Source organism: Cebus imitator, unplaced genomic scaffold, assembly GCF_001604975.1.
Source record: "Cebus imitator isolate Cc_AM_T3 unplaced genomic scaffold, Cebus_imitator-1.0 Scaffold377, whole genome shotgun sequence".
Lineage (NCBI taxonomy): Eukaryota > Metazoa > Chordata > Mammalia > Primates > Cebidae > Cebus > Cebus imitator.
Genome location: NW_016107692.1, coordinates 1,603,230 through 1,624,834, shown reverse-complemented (window position 1 = coordinate 1,624,834; position 21,605 = coordinate 1,603,230). Strand labels below are relative to the sequence as shown.

Below are 21,605 nucleotides of genomic sequence, written 5' to 3'. Positions count from 1 at the left end.
TTGAATTTCTATTATTATGTCCCGAGGACAAAAGAGTCAAACATTTCTAAGACCAATGAAATACGCTTCTAATTCTGTCATGGCATTATGTTCAGGATAAATTTTAAAAATTGATTTGAAAATTTGCATTTGCTTTTCTCCAAAGTCTCACTGGGTCATTTAGCTGCTAGCAGTTAACTATTTAAGATAACCATTTAGTCGTTAAAAAAGTTTGCAGGTTAAATGTTTCTAAAACCTTTGTATTACTGATTAAATAGATCAAAGGGCAATTTAACAATATTTTATGTTTCTGTTTAGAATTTGCCTTTGGAATAGAATTCAAATGATAGAATATGATCATGTATTTGTCCATCCTTTTTTAGAGAGTTAGTAAACTACTTGGAAATTATTTGCAGTGCTACTGAAGGCAGCTGGTCCACAAACTGGTGCTCTAGGACAGAAGGAGTTTGGGCCAGAATGTAATTCAGCACACAGATTTTCTCAATGAGAAATTTCTTCTAAAAAAAAAAAAAAAAAAAAAAAAAGAGTCATCTGAAATAAAGCCTGTGCTTGATGAAGTAGTTAATTTTACATTCTGAGGTAAACTGCTTATTCCTTTAAGAGATCATAATGGCCAGTTTGCAGACAAACACTGATCCACTAACCACACTTTGAGTATGACACATTTGTTCTTATATTGGTCTGCATTGTGACCCAGAGGCATAGATGACGATCCATTTATAACTGGACATATATTGTAAGGGCACAGACAATAGTAACTGGGATGACAGATTACATCAAATGGGACTGCTTTTCAGCGCTGTGATCAATGTGACTTGAAAATACTATCTAGATAACCCTTCACCATTTCAGAATTTATTTCTTCACAAATTTTATATTACTAATTTAATAAAAATGTCCTTGGATGACTATTTGAATAACAGTTAAAGCCATGCTTCATAATTTGTTCTTTTACGTTAAAAACTACTCTATCAAGACTGAAAATCATTATTCTATATACTAAATAGAAGGATAATGGTTAAAAAAATCCACATATATGTATTTATGTGCATATATATTTAGCAATAGAAAATTTAAGCTGAAATTAGGGAAAATATAATGCACTTTAAAAAATGATATTCCAAACTGTTTGTGATGAGATTAAGTGAGGCATAAATATTATGGTTGCATGTTATTAATTAAAAGCCAGAAAATTATGAACAATGTGGATTCTATAAGTGAAATGACAAAGGTTATGAATAAAATTAGTTATATTTTACCACAAAAGCAGTCTTATTCCTCTTGCATTGTCATAATGACAGAAAAACATAATTTAACTAAACTGAGCAGTAAATCCAGATCAAGTCCTATTTTTAAATTATTTTTGTACAAGTATGTAAACATTCTGTTGCTTCTGAATGTATGATACTGCAATGATGCTGAACAAGCTAAGCAGTGGTGTCTGGATCATGAGAATTTGATAATGAATGCTCAGAATTGGCCTCTTCACTCTTCCTCAAACTGATGGCTCATTTCATTGATCAAAAATAAACAAATAAATAAATAAATAATACTGGCTTTCAGATTTTGAATCAAATTTTGCCACTGAAATAGTAGCCTACCTATCAAAACGATCTTATAATAACTCAAGTCCTATAGTTTCAGTGACATTTCCACTAAATACTTCTTTTTTCCATGCTGCATTTCCTTAGTTATGAAAGTATGAAGACCATTCTAGTCAAGCACATTAGGTCATTATGAGAATAGCTAATATACATTATAAGAAAGATGTTAAAAATATTCAATGACATTAAAATAGTGAAGTATAAGATAAAGTATACTGTTTTTAATATGGATATCTTTGGAGATAGTACAAAGTAAAGGCTCTTTAGCCTAGCACAAAAAACAAAAGGAAACTGGAAAAGTATTGCAATTAAAGTCAGAAAGCCTGTGTTTGATGAAAACCTACTGAATAATAGCTCTGTGACCTTGAGAAAGTCATTTTATTTATTTGAATGTCTTAGATAAAATGAATATATTTAAAACCTTTGAGGATCTAGTGAGATAATATGCAAGAATGCATTTCAAATTATGAACAAAATATTAATATAAGCTTTTGCTAGTATGTTAAAGTCATGAAATTAGAACTGTGCTATCTATCTATCTATTTATTTAGAGACGAAGTCTCACTCTGTGGCCTAGACTGGAGTGTAACGGTGCTATCTCAGCTGACCGCAACCTCTGCCTGCCGGGTTCAAATGATTCTCCTGCCTCAGCCTCCGAAGTAGCAGGAATGACAGGTGCACGCCACTGTACCCGGCTAACTTTTTGTATTTTTAGTAGAGACAGGATTTCACCACGTTTGCCAGGCTGATCTTTAACTGCCAATCTCCTGGCCTCCCAAAGTGCCAGGATTACAGGTGTGAGTCACTGCCCCCAGACAAATTTTATTTATTTTTTTGTTTTAGATAACATGCTACATAGTCCAAATTCAGGCTATTTTATTCACTGTAATAAACAGCTACTTTTCTAAACATGTTTATAAATTAATTGATGACTATGTTGCTTAAGCATAAGCAAGTGTAATTAAGGTTACTTAAGCCATCTTATTGGCATTTAATTTAGATGTCTGTATTAAATATCTGTATTTATATGATATCACTTCATTTTATATCCCTTAAAGACAAATAAAGATTGTATTATAGACTATTAAAGCATCATCATTTATATCCAAACTATCCTATTTTATCAAATGTTACTCTTTTAAAAAAAAGTTACACTCACTTTGTCACTCTATAGAAAGATTGCTTTTAATTACAATCTTTTACTGATCATATTGATTGAAGAGGCCTGGTTCCTCATTTTGAGAAGTAATTCTTAAATATTAAAATGTGATTGCTTTTGCTTTTTTCTCTATGATTAACATAAAAATGTATTGCCTTTTATTATTATTTAAATTTATGTTTTTTGCCTTATTCTTTGTTCTCAAAAATTACCGTTAACAAATTTTATATTATTTATATGCAACAGTCATTTTTTGGCTTAAATGATGGAAATACAGGGAAAAAGTTTATATGTAAAGCCTAATTTTTGTAAAATTTCATTGTGTGATACTTACCTGTATTTATTCAGACTACCTTAACATCTAAAGAAAGTATAATCTAGGAAAATATTATTTAAGGAAAAATATTCTTCTCTTTTTGACATTATAATTGTCTTCTGTTAAATTATAAATTTTAAAAATTATTTAAAATAATGAGTTTTCCAGTTTTACACCAGTACTAAAATAGTTTAATTTTAAACTCTTATACATGTATTCATGTTTGTCTATATTTGGTTTAAAATAAAATAATAAATATTTATTATTCATCATTTTGACCATCCAACCAATATTTTCAGAATTTTAATTTTGAAGTTCATTGTCCTCTCTGAGTTATTGTTAGCAATGTGGGGGAATGGTTTTAAAGCTTCTCGTGGATTTTTTTGAGAAATGTCTCACCTGTTTTACCAAATCGCATTACTGTAGATTAAATACAAAACAATAGCTGGAAAAGAATAAGTACATTCAAAAACTGAAATTAGTAATTCCTTACTAGGAAAACACAATGTTCCTTGAGATTTGAATTTACCAAAAGGGGTTTGGCTGAAGATTGTGAATCGACCTATGTCACAGACAAATAAAAAACTTGTATAGAAACTTTTGGCCAAATTGCATAATATTTATGTATAAACTAATTATGTCACAATATTGGAAATTTAAAACTATGCTTCTCCATTTCACTTCCTATTGACTCCAATTTTTAGGAACTTCAGTAAACCAATGCCTGCCACCTCTTTTAAACAGATAAAATACGCCTTTTTAAATCTTGCAGAAATGCCCCCATGAGATGGTGCCGACAAAGATGAGCAGTCAGCCCATGCCCCTGTGACTTAATGTCAAATGCTCTCTAATTTCTGCTCAGTGGTTGAAAATTTTTGCTCCCTGTAAAGGAGGGAAACACATTTAGAAATTAGGAAATTTGCCTAAACATGTTAATACACTTTTAGACTTGTTCAAGCAAAAATAAAAATAAAAATCAAATTTTCTTAAACAAGAAGGTGCACAAAAAGGGATCCAGATAAGCAGGTTTCCTCATTTCTGTGTTTGGTTGCAACATAAATCTAAAAAAACCCCAAAAAACTAAAAGTGTATTCTTGTAGATATATTTTAAACCCCTGTTCTGAAAATTTGACCTATTTGCAACTAATGTACCAAAATCTGCTACTTACCCATTATTAAGAGCAAAACTCATTAACCATATTTGCATTTTTATATTATAGATTCAGATCTAGTGTTCTAAAAAAATATTATCCTAAGAACATGTGAACTGAAGAAAATATCCATTTATTGAGGGAATTTCATTACTATTAGTTGAAATGTCATGTCAGAAAGCTGGTCATATACTTGAAATTTTTATATTAATGGCAAAACATTTCGATGCATAAAAATTTTTAAGACATAGATAAAACTGTTAGCGTTCTATTTCCCAAAATAAAGGTGACCACTGAAAATTTATGTAACAAAGTTTAAACACTTTTCCTTTAAAGGATGTAACACATGCAATGCACTCAGATGCAGTTAGCCCATTTATTATAATAAGACAAAATATGAATACATTTATTTGTTCAAATTCTGTAACTAATGGGCATAAATTATACATATTCCAAATATATACTGATATATTTGGAGGAAGGTTTTTAAAAGTAATCTAATTAATTTAGAATTAAACATTTTATAAAGTGGAAAGTCATTTTAGTTGATATTTAATTAGTTGGAATGTTACAGCTTACTTAACACTGTCAACTTCTTATTATTTAGCTTATATAACCAGCTCTTCAAATAAAAATGTAAAATTTTTAAAGTTTATATTTTCTGTACATTTTAACCATTAATACTTATAAGTAGGATCACATTTGAAAAAAATGAATATATTCCATATTGTTAAATTTTATTTTCTAGAGTTTCATTTAAAGTTCTAATTTTTGAAAATCCTGTGTCAATCAATTGTTGAAGAAATAACTTTGCTGTCTTTCTTTAAAAGCTTAATGATATACTTTAAGTGATTAATTAGCATAAATGCCACTATGTAAGTCCTAAATATCTCATACTGAAAGCAAAATAATTCTTACATAATTTTGGTGCACTTTTCAATTCACAGCTACTTTATTTATGGACTTTAACTGGTGACAAAAAAAAAAATGGCTCAAAAAAATATCAGCTCCAAAAACTGACAAATGTGCAGCAAAAGATTATGAAAACATGCAGTGGTTTCATTAAATTAACAACAGTAAATAGAAAAATGTAACTAACGTATTACCAGTTTGTGCCATAAATTTAGCAGCATCAGCTTGTTCCTGAGGGACCCTTTTTTCATGAACAGATCGAGGTCGCTGACTTTTAATTGTATGATCTCCCATCATTCCAAATTCTAAAGACAGAATAAAGGTATATGAAAGCTTGTGTGTAGACATTTCTCACAAATTACATTACTGTCTCATGCAATATGTTCCTACACATACCTACAAGATAATTATTAAATTCACAGTTTTAAATTTGCTAGGCTGATCTGCTTGCAATATCTCTAAACTGAAGTCAGAAAACCTATAAACATGAACAAGATTTCAAGAAACAATAATAACAGTCAATAAAATGACATCAGATTTTAAGTCAACTTAACAGAGATACTGTACTCTTTTCTTATAATGTTTTGAAGCAATACATAAGAAAAAATACAACCACAGTGTTAACTGTTGTTTTTTTTTAGAGAGAGAAACCTGACTTGGTAGCATCTGATTCTTTGTCTAACAATAATTACCCCCCAGAAGTGTGTCAGCAGTTTTCTCATTACCAGGTTACTCAGTCCTGTAACTTAACTTTTCTAAAGTAAACCCAGTCACTTAATATACTACCTTTTTTTCAATCCAGAGATGAGGTTGCCCTTGGTGTCCTCAAAGGCTCATAGAATATAGTGGCCTTGGTCATTCTCATTCTTTCCTTCTGTGCCCCAATTAATTCCTCCCTGCTTTGCTAATCACATATAAGAGAATATTTTCCCTTTTAAAAGTTATATTTATGAAATTTATTGTCTCCAGCCTTCCATTATTTGATTATTTGGTAGTAGAACTTTCAAGAAAGGCAAAATTTAAAAAAAGAAAAAAGTCTGGGCCTAAGTTAGGAACAAATGGAAGAAAGAAAAAATTAGTTGAGTAAAAGAATAGCTTCTATGTAATATATTTTTAAAAATTCATATGCTTAGAATTCTGCAAGGGATCTGTGCTTATTGAACTGTTACTGAAAAGTGGTAATAGTTTTCTGTGGTTTTACCAAAATCAAAGCCTAATGTATAGAATAGCTGTTGGTTCTGGCTCATAGGAGTTTAGACAGGGGAAGGAATACTAAGGGGCAAGAAACTGTGCTGCCTTCTTTTATATCAAGAAAATTACTAGGCCCTTAAGACCTGGTTTCTTAAACATGACAATGATGACTGGGTGAAGTGTGTTGCAGTGACAGTGCACGTAGTGTAATTAAGCAATGTATTTTGTAAGCACTAATTCTACCAATTCCTGTATGTAAGGAGAAAAGACTAGCACACATTTTCATCTGTCATAGAAAATCCTCACGGAAAAATTAAACCATGGCACTGGACTGATGTGTCAGAAATTTTTTCCACATAATCTACCCAAAAGAACATCCCATGAGAAATCTGAGAAATCTAAATGTATGTTTTTTGTCAGGTGAGATAATATTCAAGGCAGAAAATGGAAATTTCATAAAATATCAGTGTGTTTGACTTTGTAAAATCCATCACTATTTTCCATTACTGCCAACATCCTTTGATTCCAGTCATTTATGTGTGCAGTATGTGCTGCCTAAACCATGGTTTGCCAAGCCAGTAAGAAGTATGTAATCCTCATTATTTAACTATTTTGGAAATTAACCATTTAGAAAATTTATACCTAGGCTGACTATCCAATATTTTCAAATATTATATGCAATTAGAATGTTTCTGGATATGAAATAGCACAACAATTTAGTAGTAATTTTTATAACAGTATGCTTCACCTTATTTCCTCTTGAATTCATAGTATAAGTTGTATGTATGCCTATTGTTTTCAGCATTTATTTCAGAGTATATATTTACATAAGTCACCTGGGGGCTCTGATATTCACACTAAGGTAATTTTGGCAAGAGATGAGAGGGCAAAGGATGCTGAAAAGTTTATTCCATGCCTACAACTTAATTATGTAGTAAATAACCGTGTAACCTGTTCTAGCAGAAGGCAGTTCTCCAACTCAGTGGCAGCATGATCATAGCCTAAAATCTCTCTTCCAAGGTTTATTTCAACGGAGACTATGATCTTGAAATACAGGAGGTGTGAGTATGTCCATGGGTTTTGGTCTGTCACCTAGGTTGAAGTGCAGTGGTGCAATAGCTCACTGTAAACTTGAATGCCTGGGCTCAGATAGTGATTCTCTCCCTCGGTTCAGCTTCCCAAGTAGCTAGGACAACAAGCACCAGCCACCAAGCCTCGCTAATTTTTAAGTTTTTGTTGTTGGAGCAGGGTCTCACTATCTTTCCCAGGCTGCTCTCAAACTCCTGGCCTCGAGGGATACTCCCACCTCTGCCTCCCAAATTGTTGGGATTACAGGTAGGAGCCACCATTCCCAGCCTTGGGATGGTTTTAAAAGTGTCATATTCAATTTTTAATGATTTCTTAAGTTTAAAACAAGTTGAAGTGTTCATTTTTTAAAGAATAGAACAAATTTAAGTAAATCATTTTATATTATTAGTTGGAATGTGATTTACATCTCTTAAAATATGTGTAATACAAATTAAATTTCAATATCCTACAAATTAAATGTCAACATTCCACACTGTAGCTATTTCTACTTATCAATAATCAATGTTATATGAATATTATTGCTGATACTTTATAAGTCACAATATTTGAGACAAGAAATTCTTCAATAATTTGTGAACTTGATTATAAACTTGTTACATAATCAGAAGTTTGAATTGGAATTTTTTATTATTGTTGTCAATATAATGTATCTGAAAAATTATTTTGAAGAAATGAGAATTAATATGAGGTCCTGACATAACTAAATTCCTTATAAGAGAGAAGACATGAAAAATTCATTTTTTTTTCAGATGGGAAAACAACACTATGGTGGTATTTTTTTTTTTTGAATATTTCACATCTATTGTTCTAGACAATTCAAATTTGTAACTGAAATATATAAACTATTGTCTAACCAAGTGTGTTTCTTCTGTAATGTTAATGTCCCATGTTTGAAAACAAAAATCTTCCTTTTTTTAGAGTTGCTATTAACAGTAAGATTTAACAGATAATGTTATGGCTCTCTCCATACCTCACAATGGGCGATTTTCAAAACATTTCTGTTGCCTTTTAAGGTGACATTATCTTCTTCACCTCTAATAAAAATTTAGGCCAATTGGATTACCCAAACTTAGGAAAAAAACAATTATTTTTGCTGTTGTTTTACATGGTGAATGTGAGTTGAGGTACACTTTTATCATAGTAGGCTTTCTGAATAATATAAATTCTTCATGGGTGGCTGATTCACATTCAAATGATTCTTAGTTGGCAAAGATAACATATTACATTAGTTACACAAGAAAAAAGAACATAACCAAATAAAAAGATGATCTGCTTTGGTGAAAGCAATGAAAAGCAAGTTATGAAATCAAATGAAATAATGTATAGCATAACATTATTTATGTACATATGGCTTATGAATATACAGGGTTATTTCCTATATTTTTATGTTGATGTTATCAATGAAGTGGTGGGTAAATAACTATGTTCATGTATAAAACCCAAATGATTAGAGATGACTTCCATGTTTTTGCATATTTTCTCAATCTTTCACTGTGCTTCTTGATAAAAAGCAATAGGCTCTGGAATTCAGATACAACCAAAGTTACATGAAAGAAAAATTTGAAAATAATTGCCTTCAGTACAATTTTATGGCATTTCTTCCCCAGTCCAAGAATGTGTAAGTAGATCATTAAGACACAAATAGCTTAAAATATGACTTTTGATAGTCAATTGTCTGTTATAAAGATTTTGTCTGGAAATTAAGGGTCATAATAATGTGAGATCAAATTTATTAAAAAGTTAAAACACAAACACATATCCATTTGTTATTTTACCATGTATATTTTTAAGCATACAGACAAGCACATCATTAGATTAGGAGAAAAGAGTCATTACAGTAATCTATCTAGCAATGGAAATACTACTTCGAATTGTCAGTAATGTTTTCTTTACATGTCCACAGAAGTCATCTTCACTTAAGCCATTATTGCTTCTCAACAAACTTTTGGAATTATGTCCTACTTACGTGTAGCCAAAGTGCACTACTTGTTAAAAGATTCATCAAACCACTGCATCCTTTCTTACATTTTCCTAAACTTAAAACACCTGCTTTTCCAGTCATGCTTGCAAAAAAGTCTCTCACCAAACCTACCTCAGATGGCACCACCTCCATGAACTATCTCCTCATTTACCAAATATAAACAACTTCTACCTTCCTTAACTTCTATTTTTCTTTGCTTTGAATTAGAAATGGACTTTCCTTATAATTATTAGATTGTCTTACTCCTTCTAGCAGATTATAAACTTCTAAGGAAAGGGAAGTATTACTTACGAATTTTAAAATCACCCCTGCTTTGCATATGACTTGTTTAATATTTATTTAGTAAACAAATAAATTTTGCTTTAGGAATTGTTTCTCCAAAATGCAAGTTTCTAGATGTTGAGAACCACTCCTTTAACTTGCTTGAACAGTTCAATGGGGAGAAAAATAAAATTCCTTGTGAAGTACTTAAAAATTAGTTATGTATGATAATCATGGTCAAAATTTCTGCTGTCAAGAAAGTTCTTACCTATAAATATTCAGATTCTCATTAAAATAATTTAAATACTGCTTAGTTTTAACATTAAATGTAACTGTCCTGAAACAAACCTTTGTTTTTTAATAAGCATTTATTAATTAATATCTTAAGAACAAAAGTTACGAAGATGGATCAGAAATGGTTTCTGATATTCTAAAGCTCATAGCTCAAAGAAATCTACTAAACATGGCCTGATCCTTTGAAGTATAAAAAAATATTTATTTTAATCAAAATATTATTGAGCTACACTTGAGCCTCATTTTTCATATTTATTCCTAAATACTGGAATGCCCTCCACTACAATGACTTGCTAATTTGTCTCCAAAGAGAAAATAAAAATAATCCATTAATACGTCTCCTAAGAGAAACACAATTAAATATTTCGAGTCATACAACTGTGTATTGGAAGTGATATCTCATTCATCACAACCTAACAAGAAAGAATATTAAAATATAATTTGCTGACAGGAGAAAGATTCCATCATCTGACTAGCTTAAGGTATTGTAGACAAGTAAGTTCTGTTGAGAAATGATCATATATTTTCTGAAGAATGTTATTAGATTTAATGCCTTGTGGACTCATATTTAGGCAGGAATATAAATTATTACATTTGTTTATTTAGAAACAGAATTGGCACAGTGATTTTGCATGAAAAATTTTCCTGCATTCTGCAGTTGGGAGATATTTTGATAGTGAAGAGCATCCCAGATTATCTGGATTTTGGTATCTTTCTAATTTCTAAGAGTTTGCCTTGATTTTAATGGCATTTAAAAATGTTATCAGATTTAAAAATTGTATTCTCTCACTTAAGTATTTATTTTTAGTACCTATATAGCCAAGTTTTCTGTGAAAAGATAGAATTAAGAGGAGAAAAGACTGGAGTTTATATAATAAAAAACATTTCTACAATTAACATGACCTATTAGAAATTCAACTTTTAGAATAATCATAATTAGTTAAGATTATGAATAAAATTTTTAAAAGAGCACTTTTACTACTGATTATAAATATACTAATTTCATTTTCCTAAATAACCATAAAAAATACAATAGATGATGAAAGGAGACTTCCAAAAAATCCAATAATGACAGTTATATAATAAATTAATACATATTGGGGCATATTTAAATAAAATAAAATTAATCAATATTAAAAATATCAGAAATCTGATAAATCTATTATTAAAAGTTAAAAGATTAAATTATTAAAAGAAAGATTTTTTTTTTCTTATTATTTCTTGGTTTCATTCCTAAAGCTAGATATGTGGCTATAAGACCTAACATGCTATTTCTTATAGTACCAAAGTGGAACTTGCTTTTCAAAATACTTCAACAGAAATTTTATTGGGTAGCTGCGCATGACTCTGTTAAAAGAATGAATAATTTTAGGGTACTTCTAAAAATGGATAAAACATGAAATAGTCAAAGGGCACAGTGATAATATGATTACAGAAAAGTTAAAATTGTTCAAGAGTTGACAATGTTGTTACATTATCTAATTTATAACTTTTTGTAGAAGTGATTACAAAATATATTTGGTGTATTTGGACAATAATGCTATATTAATCTAACTTTGTTCCAAGTAAAAATGGTGAAATAATTATATATGATAGATTTTCCTTTGGAACTCCTCAAATATTTGTTTGAAAATTATACAATGAGATATTTTATGAGAATGATTCCAGGAAATTCAGAGGATAATCCCTTAAGTTATCATTTTTATACTTATTCTGTTTGCCATGCAGGAAATGTTAGTAAGTCGTACAAACTCTTCCATGTAAGAACTCATCAATGTGAGTAATTGTGCAGGAATTGTTTCTTATTTCTTATCCATTATACAATTGCATATTATGATCACATCTCTCTGAGATAACTACTAAATTCTTATAAATCAGCAGTAATAGTTTGCTTAAAAATATGTTTTATTTGTTGTTGATGAGAAGCACATAAATGACAAACACAATTCTACTTTCAGCAGTACTAGCAGTTGAATGTCTTTTGTTGTTGATTTGTTTCAGATCTTAATTTAGCACATTACCATATCAGTGGCAAAATAAGATGCTTTACTGTAATTGTTAATACCTTTACAGTAGACTAAAACTCTTACAGTATGCAATTTTAATACCCGTGTTGCTAATGTGTCTCTTGACAAGAGCTTAGAAAGTCAGGAGTATGAGAAAGTAACCTGAGTTGTCCCTGGATGGTTATTTCTATATTTTCCAAACCAGAAGATGGCTTAGTGGCTTTTCTGCCAAGCTTTCTGACATGCATACTCTGCCTTCAGAGAAGATTTTATAGGGGCTTCTAAAAGGAAGGACACTTCTCTGGCTTATCTCTGGTATGATATTTTTAAATTCACCAAAGCTTAATATTATTTATTATAACAGTATCATGTAGAATAATTTAAATTAAAGCAATATCACTGTATACATATTTACTGAAATAACTTAAAATATTCCATACAATAATTTGTACATGATTTTATATACTACTATTGGTACATTATTAGTATATTATTAGTACAAAATAAATACCACCCTACAATTGAAGGTTAAAGATTAGATTAATGCTTGCTTGATAAAAAAAATACAAGTAGTAGATAAAATATATTCTTTTTCATAAAACACTGGTATTTAGGTAGTTCTGCCACATCTTTATTGTACTTCAATTGCAATCAATTGAGTTGAAAGGTCTCCAGGTTTACTTTTTGTACCTGGAGGTAAGGAAGAAGGATTTCTTCTTTTACATATTTTTACTTTACCCATTATCTTCATACAAAAATGCTTCTTATATGAGTGTGGCAGATTTTTGTAAAAGGCTTAAAAAAAAAAAAAAGAATCTAGAAATACCAGAGTAGTTCTGGTCACATTTTACCATTTATCTACCCCTATATTTTAGTTTATTACAAAATGTTTTAACTTGAAATAGTATCATTTATATACACTTAATGAAATAAGTATCAAACCTGACTTTCTTAATAAGAATGATTCTACTAAGACATGTATATAGCATTTATAATTTCTAAAATAACTCATGCCATCTTAACTATTCCCTTAACCTTATAGCTTATTTTTCCGAAACAAACTAAGATGCATGGAAAATATTTTCAGTATTTTTCTAGTATGTAAAAATTCTTAAAATCAATTAACTAATATCTGAGCTTGTTTTCATAAGTTGTTATTAGCATTAAAGCACAAATGATATTCTATAGAGAGATCTACAAATAATCAGTCTTTTCAAACCTGTTTCACATGCTAAAGATAGTTAAGGCCATTTTAACTGGGATGAAGGTTAAGGCTCAATGTGGAGGGGGTGGAAAAATAAGCAATCAGGAGATGCAGCTCATATTTCAGAGCACCATGCCTTAAATTCCCTGCACCTGTTTCCTATTCTTGCAAAATGAGATACTGATCTCTAAGGTCTCTTTATACTCTAAAATCACATTACATTCTAAAACTGAAAGTTGATTCATGAAAATATAGGCTATCTCTCAGCACCAAGAGTGGTAGAAGACCTGGCCAAGCTCGATTAACAGGTCTGTACACAGACATACATGCATGTGTGCACATGCACGAGTCTGAGTAACATAAGAGTTGCTTGGCTTCTTCAAGACATTTTCTCAAATCATTCAGTGTTGAAGTTATCTTGATCCATGTCTAAGCACTAAATCAAGGTTTACTTTACAAGTGAAGTCTCAGCTTGCTTAATGCTTATTTAAAAAAGTGTATCTATGCTGTAGCTAACATCCACATTGGACAGATTTTTTTTCCATAAGAGGGATTTTTTTTTTCCCAAAGGCGCTTGGGAATGAATACATTTCACTCATTCAGAAAACATTAAATGAGCACCCATTACATTCCACAAAGGATTCTTGGCACTGGAAATGTAGCTGTGAATATACCAGACAAAAATCTTGTTTTTGAGAGAAAAACATTTTTGTTATTTTTAGTCTGATATATAAGGTTTATGAAATAGTGAATGAAAATTAAATTTACAAGCCAGCCCTTTGGAAAGATTATTTATAAGTAGTAATATATACATTTCTTTTATAAATAACTTTTAATTTAGTTTTTCATTCATAAAGTACTTCAGATAAAACCAAGTGTGTATCTCATTCATATTATTCCACAAAATTTGTTTAAAGGATGATTTAAATTAAAACTGTGGACAAAAAAGCCATGTCACTAAAAAGCACACAATATTGTGGGCTTACTGGTCTCCTTTGTATTATTTTTACAATTTTCTTTTTTTTTAAATTTATTATACTTTAAGTTCTGGTGTACATGTGCAAATTGTGCAGATTTGTTACACAGGTACACACATGCCATATTAGTGGTTTGCTTCATCCATTGACCCGTTATCTATATTAGGTATTTCTCCTAATGCTATCCCTCCCCAATCCTCCCACTGTCTGCTATTCCTCCCTTAGGCCCCAGCCCCCATGCCCCAGTGTGTGATGCTCTCCTCCCTGTGTCTGTGTGTTCACATTGTTCCACACCAACCTATAAGTGAGAACATACGGTGTTTGGTTTTCTGCTCTTGTATCAGTTTGCTGAGAATGATGGTTTCCAGTTTCATCCACGTTCTCTCTTGAACTTTAATAGTTTTTTTTTGTTATAAACCAATCTAGCCTCTCTATACCTCAGAAGAGAATATCTGTCTTTTTTTCATTCTATTCTCCTATTCTTATATATTTTAATATATTAATTTTTAAAAATTGCCCAAGAAGATATAATTGTACTTGAACTACATCACTCCCTTATATTTTCCTATTGCTCGACATGTATGTTGTCTTCAAAGATTTTCCTACCTGAAGAGAGTCACCTAAAGTGGTTTTGCTGTGAGGAATAGCAATTTAAATTCTGCTAGATATTGCAACATTCCACACTCCCCTCCAAAGTGTTTAGTGTTTATTCTGATATACTTCACTACATGTAGCATAGGAAGGGCAGATGTTAACTCTTCTTCATCTGTTTCTATCAACATACAACATCTCTCTTTATTCTGATTCGTGCTTTTCATGTTTACTCCAATTTTGTCTGATATAAATGTTATTATTCCTGTTTTGTTGATACACTTTTAAACATAAAACACATACTTTATGTTCAGCCCCTTAATGTCATTTTGCCTCAAGCATGTATCTTATACATAACAAATATAGTTGGATTTTAAAGATCCCATCTGATCCTCTTCCTTTTAATAAATAAATGTGAATTAAACACATTCACATTTATTATATTTATTAAAATGTTGAACATTTCTCTTCTGCCTTAGAATTTGTTTTCAACATGTGTTCTTGTTTATTTTTTCCCCTTTGCTAATTTTTTTAGACTGATAGGAATTGTCATTGCTACATTTTTGTCTAGATATCCTAATTTAATTATTTAAAAGTGTTATACCTTAACGTTTTACATGTACATAAAGTGTATTCAGTGTGGTGATTCCTCAAGGACATAGAAATAGAAATTCCATTTGACCCAGCAATCCCATTACTGAGTATATATCCAAAGGATTACAAATCGTTCTACTATAAGGACACGCGCACATGAATGTTCATTGCAGCACTGTTTACAATAGCAAAGACCTGGAACCAACCCAAATGCCCATCGATGATAGACTGGATAGGGAAAATGTGGCACATATACACCATGGAATATTATGCAGCCATCAAAAACGATGAGTTTGGGTCCTTTGTAGGGACATGGATGAACCTGGAAACCATCATTCTCAGCAAACTGACAGAAGAGCAGAAGATCAAACACCACATGTTCTCACTCATAGGTGGGTGTTGAACAATGAGAACACATGGACACAGGGGGGGAGCACTACACACTGGGGTCAGTTGGGGGGAAATAGGGGAGGGACGGTGGGGGGTGGGGAGCTGGGGAGAGATAGCAGGGGGAGAAATGCCAGATGTGGGTGATGGGGAGGAGGGCAGCAGATCTCACTGCCGCGTGTGTTCCTATGCAATAATTTTGCATGTTCTTCACATGTACCCCAAAACCTAAAATGCAATAAAATAAATAAATGAGGAAAAAAAATCTGTCAATCTCTTTAATTAGTCAGCATCTATAGGCTTCTCCAATCAAGACAATAGTTTGGGTATGCTATCACTTCCCCTCTGCCTTTGTATAAATTTGTCATGTATTTCCAAACCATTACATTTGTACATTGTGCTTCAATAATTCAGATTTAATTATTAGATTTTTCAGTTTCTTTGTCTTCTTTCTTGGATTCATTTATCATTTTGTTCAATATATTCATTAACAGAGAACGGGCCAAAGCTGGGCCTCACACACTTGAATGTTAGTTTGGCTCGCCCTAGAAACTTAGGGTTAAGGCATTTTTTTTTTTTTTTTTTCCTCACTAAACTTTGAAGATACTTCTACACTGACTCCTGGTATCCAGTGTTGCCCTTGAGTCTTCTTATAAGAGAGCCGCTTTTATATCTGTAAGCTTTTCAGGACTTTGTGTGTGTATGTGTGTCTCTCCCTCTCTCTCTCTCTGTCTCTCTCTCCCATGCTCTCTCACATACACACACGTATTTAACATCACAAATTCAATTGTATAAAGTAATAAATAAATATTTAATTCTAAATTAAATAAATACTCAGATCAACATATTTTAACTAACCATCACTTCAATATGAACCAGCAATGCATGCAGCAGATTCACTAACAGAGACTCTTATCTAGATCCAGTCATTCTCTCCTTATTCCTAACCATTGACACATTCTACTGATTTTGCCTCCAAAGGTCTCTTGGACACTTCTTCATCCCTACTGATGCTACCATTTTCATTTATGTAACAGGCTCCTGACTTGATTCTTCATATTCACTCTTGCCTCTCAAAACACTCCTCTGACTGAAATAAGAATAAGTTGTTAAAAAATATAAACCTGAGTTAGTCTCTGTCTACAATTCTTCAATCACATTATTATTATTATTATAAAGAGTTACTGATTTTTTTTTTTTTTTTTTGAGACAGAGTCTAGCTTGTTACCCAGGCTGGAATGCAATGGTGTGATCTCTGCTCCTGCAACCTCTGCCTCCTGGGTTCGAGCAATTCTCTTGCCCCAGCCTCCGGAGCAGCTGGAATTACAGGCACCTGCCACCAGGCCCAGCAAATTTTTGTATTATTGGTAGAGACGGGGTTTCATCATATTGGCAAGACTTGTCTCAAACGCCTAACCTCAGGTGATCCACCCACCTCAGCTTCCTAAATTGCTGGGATTACATGCGTGAGCCACTGCACCTGGCCCTTTAGGACTTTTTATCCTTGCAGTTTTGAAATTTTATCAGCGTGTCTAGATATCAGTGTTTTTCATTTTGCTTATTTAGTACTCTAGGTTCCCTTTCAGTACAAGGACCAGCACTCTAGCAGAGCACATTGACTGTGTTTTCCTCCTTAGCCAACTTTCTAATTTTTTATTTTATTCCACGTTTGTTGTGGAAGTTCTGAGTTACTTCCATCTCAGCCCCCTCACACCCCAATAATTTTCTCTATGAAAATTGAGCCCCTGATTTTTGATTAATAAAGGGTAACTGCAAAATACACAATTTCCCATTTCTTTCTCTGAACAATGCTTTCTTGTTGCAGAAACCTCTCAAAAGAATATTATCTAATTCCTCACTTTCCACTCAGCCAATAATGTCAGATAATCTGACTTCAAACCTCCTTCCTTGAATGAAACTGCTCTCGTGAAAGTCAATCGCCTCTTAAAAACTGTCCTGTTCATCATGATTCTTTTGGCATTTAACATTCTCCCGCCCTCCCCATCCCACAACCTTTCTTGAAATGCTCACCTTCCTTGGCTTTCAAAGCCGACAGGATTTTTTCTTCCTCCTCTTGTCTCCTTTCCTGTCTCTTTCATTGCCTGTGACTCTTCATCCTCTAAATGTAAGTTTTCCCTCAGGTACTGCCTCAACACTGTCTTCCTCAGAAATCTCACTCTCTCCTATAGGATCAGGTATGGCTTTTAGGCAAACAACTCTCAGCCTCTTACTCTCATAGGCCAATATACATATTTGAGGCCACCTACACTAAGTGCCTCACAAATATTTTGCTGGCCAACAGCATTTATTAAAACAAATATTTATTTCTCTTAGGAGACCCACTCCTTGCTGCACGTTTCACATTTCTTTTTAACAAACACACAGTGCCCAAAATAAATATTTGGCGAATACACAAATGTCAAGTTAAAAATAATGTGAGCAGAAATAATGCAGAAAGCTGTCTAGGCTTATCAAAACATTGCAATGGACCCATTCGGTTATATAAAGATAGGGTGCCAGGCTTGAAAAGTTACTTTCTATAAAATAGAGATAATTTTTCATAATTGCAGAGCAATAATTAAACTTTTCTGAGGCTTCCAGAGAGAGAAGGTGAGGCTCACTGTAGACAAGAGTGAAGGGGAGTGAGGTTAAGAAATCTTGTGAGAGGAATAAAAAGAGACATGTACAGAAAAATGGTGGGAAAATAAGACCAGAGGAGAAAACTGAAAAATTCCTTGTGGAAGGAATTGAAAAAGAAATTTTTAATAATAGTGATATTTAGACAGAAATACATACTATCCTGCGGTAAAATATAAACCTCTCTACTCCAGCCAACTTTCATTAAATGCCTACTTAACCTGCGTTAGAAATACTTAAAAGAAAGGGAATAAAGAAAAGGGAGGTTGGTTTCATGTTGAGATTGAAAAGGGAGACTGAATAAAGAGAATAGCCCCAGAAGGAAAAAGCAAAGAAATGACTCATAATATGGAGGCAATAAATGGATGAGTGAACAGACAGAAATGTATGCAACACCTGCTTGAAAGAATCTTTACAAATATTAAGAGGATGTTGAATTTCTAGCTCTCAATTATGTCAAAGTTCAAGCCACATATGTGTTTAAAACTTTATACTAAATGAAAAGTACTTGGAAGGCTAGAGAATTTGGGAGCACCTTGATGACAATGCTGGGGTTATAAATTCACATTCTTTTACTGGTGTCTGGGTATCTCATATTAGTAATATCTATCAAACATGGTATTTCCGGTGATTTTCATCTTCAGAACCATATGAGAACACTAACACAATTTAGCGAGGAGTCCACAGTTGTTTGCTCATCATCATATGACTGTGCTTTACTAGGCTGGTGGCCAAGTGCCCAAGGATGGACAAGAGGTTAAGGATGGCATCTCTTACATATCAAATTTTTCCCTTTCCATCATACATGTTTTTATTCCCCCCTCATCCCAACCTTTACAGGAGGACTTAGCACTAATTATACAATTATAATGAACTTTTTTCATCAAGAGGAAAGTAGAAGTCATTACAATTTTGCTTCTCTGAAGAAAAATGTTTTCCATTGTGTCATAGTTTTTAAAAAATGTTTCACCTGTTTTTTTCAATAAATTAAAATCCCTCTTTGAATGTGTGCCTTCTGTATGTTATTATTTCTTTGGGAGAAAATTGTATGAGTACATCCTCCTAGTGGGGATACACCTGACTTGAAATAAGTTATGCTAAAATGTTATTTGATAACAAAAGCATAATGAGTCAACATTCTAAGATAGCTATACCAAACCTCAATTTTATTTTTAATTGCATTTTTGAAGCATGGAATTTAGAACTTTTTGATTATACAGCAATTAGTCACAGTCTTCATTTTTTAAAGAGGCATATTGATAAAGTAAAATATATGCAAAGAAGGGTGCTCAGAACATTAAAAAGATGAGAAGGGGAGTGAGGATTGTCTCAAAAACAAGAGACTAGTTTAATCTATATTTTGGGAATAATTTTTGAGTGCCCAATAGATAAGGCACTGAGAATTTAGAGAATAAAATACAGTAGGAAAACTAGGGCAAATTCAAATAATCAAGCTTCAATACTCAGTTATTGGTACCATAAGTGACATACAAATAGATTCTTACAAAAATCAAGAATTGAGATTATTTAACTTGAAACAAGGAAACCTCAGGAAAGAATTTTAATTATCTTCAAATATTTAGAAACTTATATGTAGCAGAAGGATTAAAAATAATTCAACTATATTGTTTAGGCCACTATATTGCTTATAAGGAAAAGTAGGTCAAATCCATGGAATGACTTTCTAATGGGTTGAAAGGCATAAAAAGGAATGAATGGCCATGCGAGGTACTAAGCCTTTGATTGCTGGAAGTGCTCAAGTGGTGGCTGTGTGACTAATAAATATTATTGACATAATTCTTACATGGATTTGTCTATGATTCCTGGAATCCACTGTGATTCTTATCTTTCTTCCAACTCTATGTCCCATCAATTTCAAACTCCTATCATATCTCTATCCAAAGCATTTCCAAATCTGTAAAATCAGTGGTAGAGCTGATGTCTTTACCACTCTAGTCCAAATCCCACTAGCTTCTATCACTTGGATGATTCAATGGCCTCCTAATTTCTCACATCACATCACTGCCCAACGCGCAGCAGTTTTGTTGCTTAGAATTCTTCACAAAGCACAGACACAGATTCTTTCACGGGTAAAAGGTGTAATGTAAATTCCATTCTTAAAGTCCTTTATGACTTCTCAGTATTTAGAATAAAATCTAACTCTTCACCCTGGCTCTTATGAAAAAGCACAGTAAAATCTGCTTCAGCCTACACCTCCAAGATCATCTTGCATCTTTCACACCATGCTCTAATCATGCTGGCCTCCTTTTAGTTTCTGCAACATGCATAGCTCATTTCTCCTTGGCAGTAATTGATTTTTTTTTTCAACTGAAAAGCTAATTGTGCTTGACAGATTCTGTCCTGCCATTCTTACCTAAGCTAAAATTTCACCCCTTTAAAGAGACCCTCCCTGACCATCAAATACTAAGTACTCACACAGTGATTTTCTAAGACAAAACTTTATTTGCAAAGAACTAATCAACCTGTGTTTTGTTTAGTTTTTGTTTATTTGTTTAATAAATTGCTGTATCCACCAAACCACTAAACTGTGGGCTTCTTAGGAGCAGGAGTACTAACTGTCCATTACTGTACCTTGTGTCTTGTAGGTGATTGAAAAGTACTTTGGAAGGATGAGAGAGAAGAAAGAGAGAGGGGAAGGAGAAAAAATATTTTTATCGAATCTCATAATGTTAACTTTACTTTCTTTATTCTAGGTAATTTCCTCAGATATATCTTCCAATTCACAAACATTTCCTTTTACATTAGTATTATCCCATCTGCAGAATTTTTAATTTTAGTCATGGTATAATTTTTAGTAGTTCTGTTTTTCTTAATCTGCTTATGTTTCTTCTATTTTTATTTATTCATTCTTTCCTATTGCTTTAAAATGATTTCAACTCCTTAGGAAAGTAACTTTAAACAAATGTCCTTCATAGTTTATTTATTTGTTCTAGTTCTTGGTGCGCTCCTTGTGTTGCATTTGCTGCTGCTTCTGCACGTTTTTCTGTTTCTTTCTATAGTTTTTCTTTGTTTTGTTTTATTTAATTTTATTTCTATTGAATGTTCACCTTGCATAATATTTTTTCCCCTGTGAAACTCATTTAATGCCTCACTGTAAAAGTCCTTCCACAACTTCCACAGCAGTAAATTGCTTGGCTTTAGGTTACTGAATCATGACAGTATAAATTCACACCATACACCTGTGTGGTATGTGCCAGTGTTTGTTTTTTTCTTGGGTAGCTTTTCCCCAC

The 21,605-nt window shown here is 32.3% G+C and overlaps 1 protein-coding gene across 3 annotated transcripts in view; it reads right to left on the bottom strand.

Annotated features, from left to right (window-relative positions):
• The window catches only part of ADGRB3 (adhesion G protein-coupled receptor B3), a 756,499-nt gene that overhangs the window by 466,160 nt on the left and 268,734 nt on the right, over positions 1-21,605 (bottom strand). For all 3 annotated transcript variants that reach the window (XM_017507539.2, XM_017507537.2, XM_017507538.2), the window contains one exon: positions 5,337-5,447. In XM_017507539.2, coding sequence (XP_017363028.1) covers positions 5,337-5,447 — 111 coding nt within the window. The remainder of the gene's footprint in view (positions 1-5,336; positions 5,448-21,605) is intronic.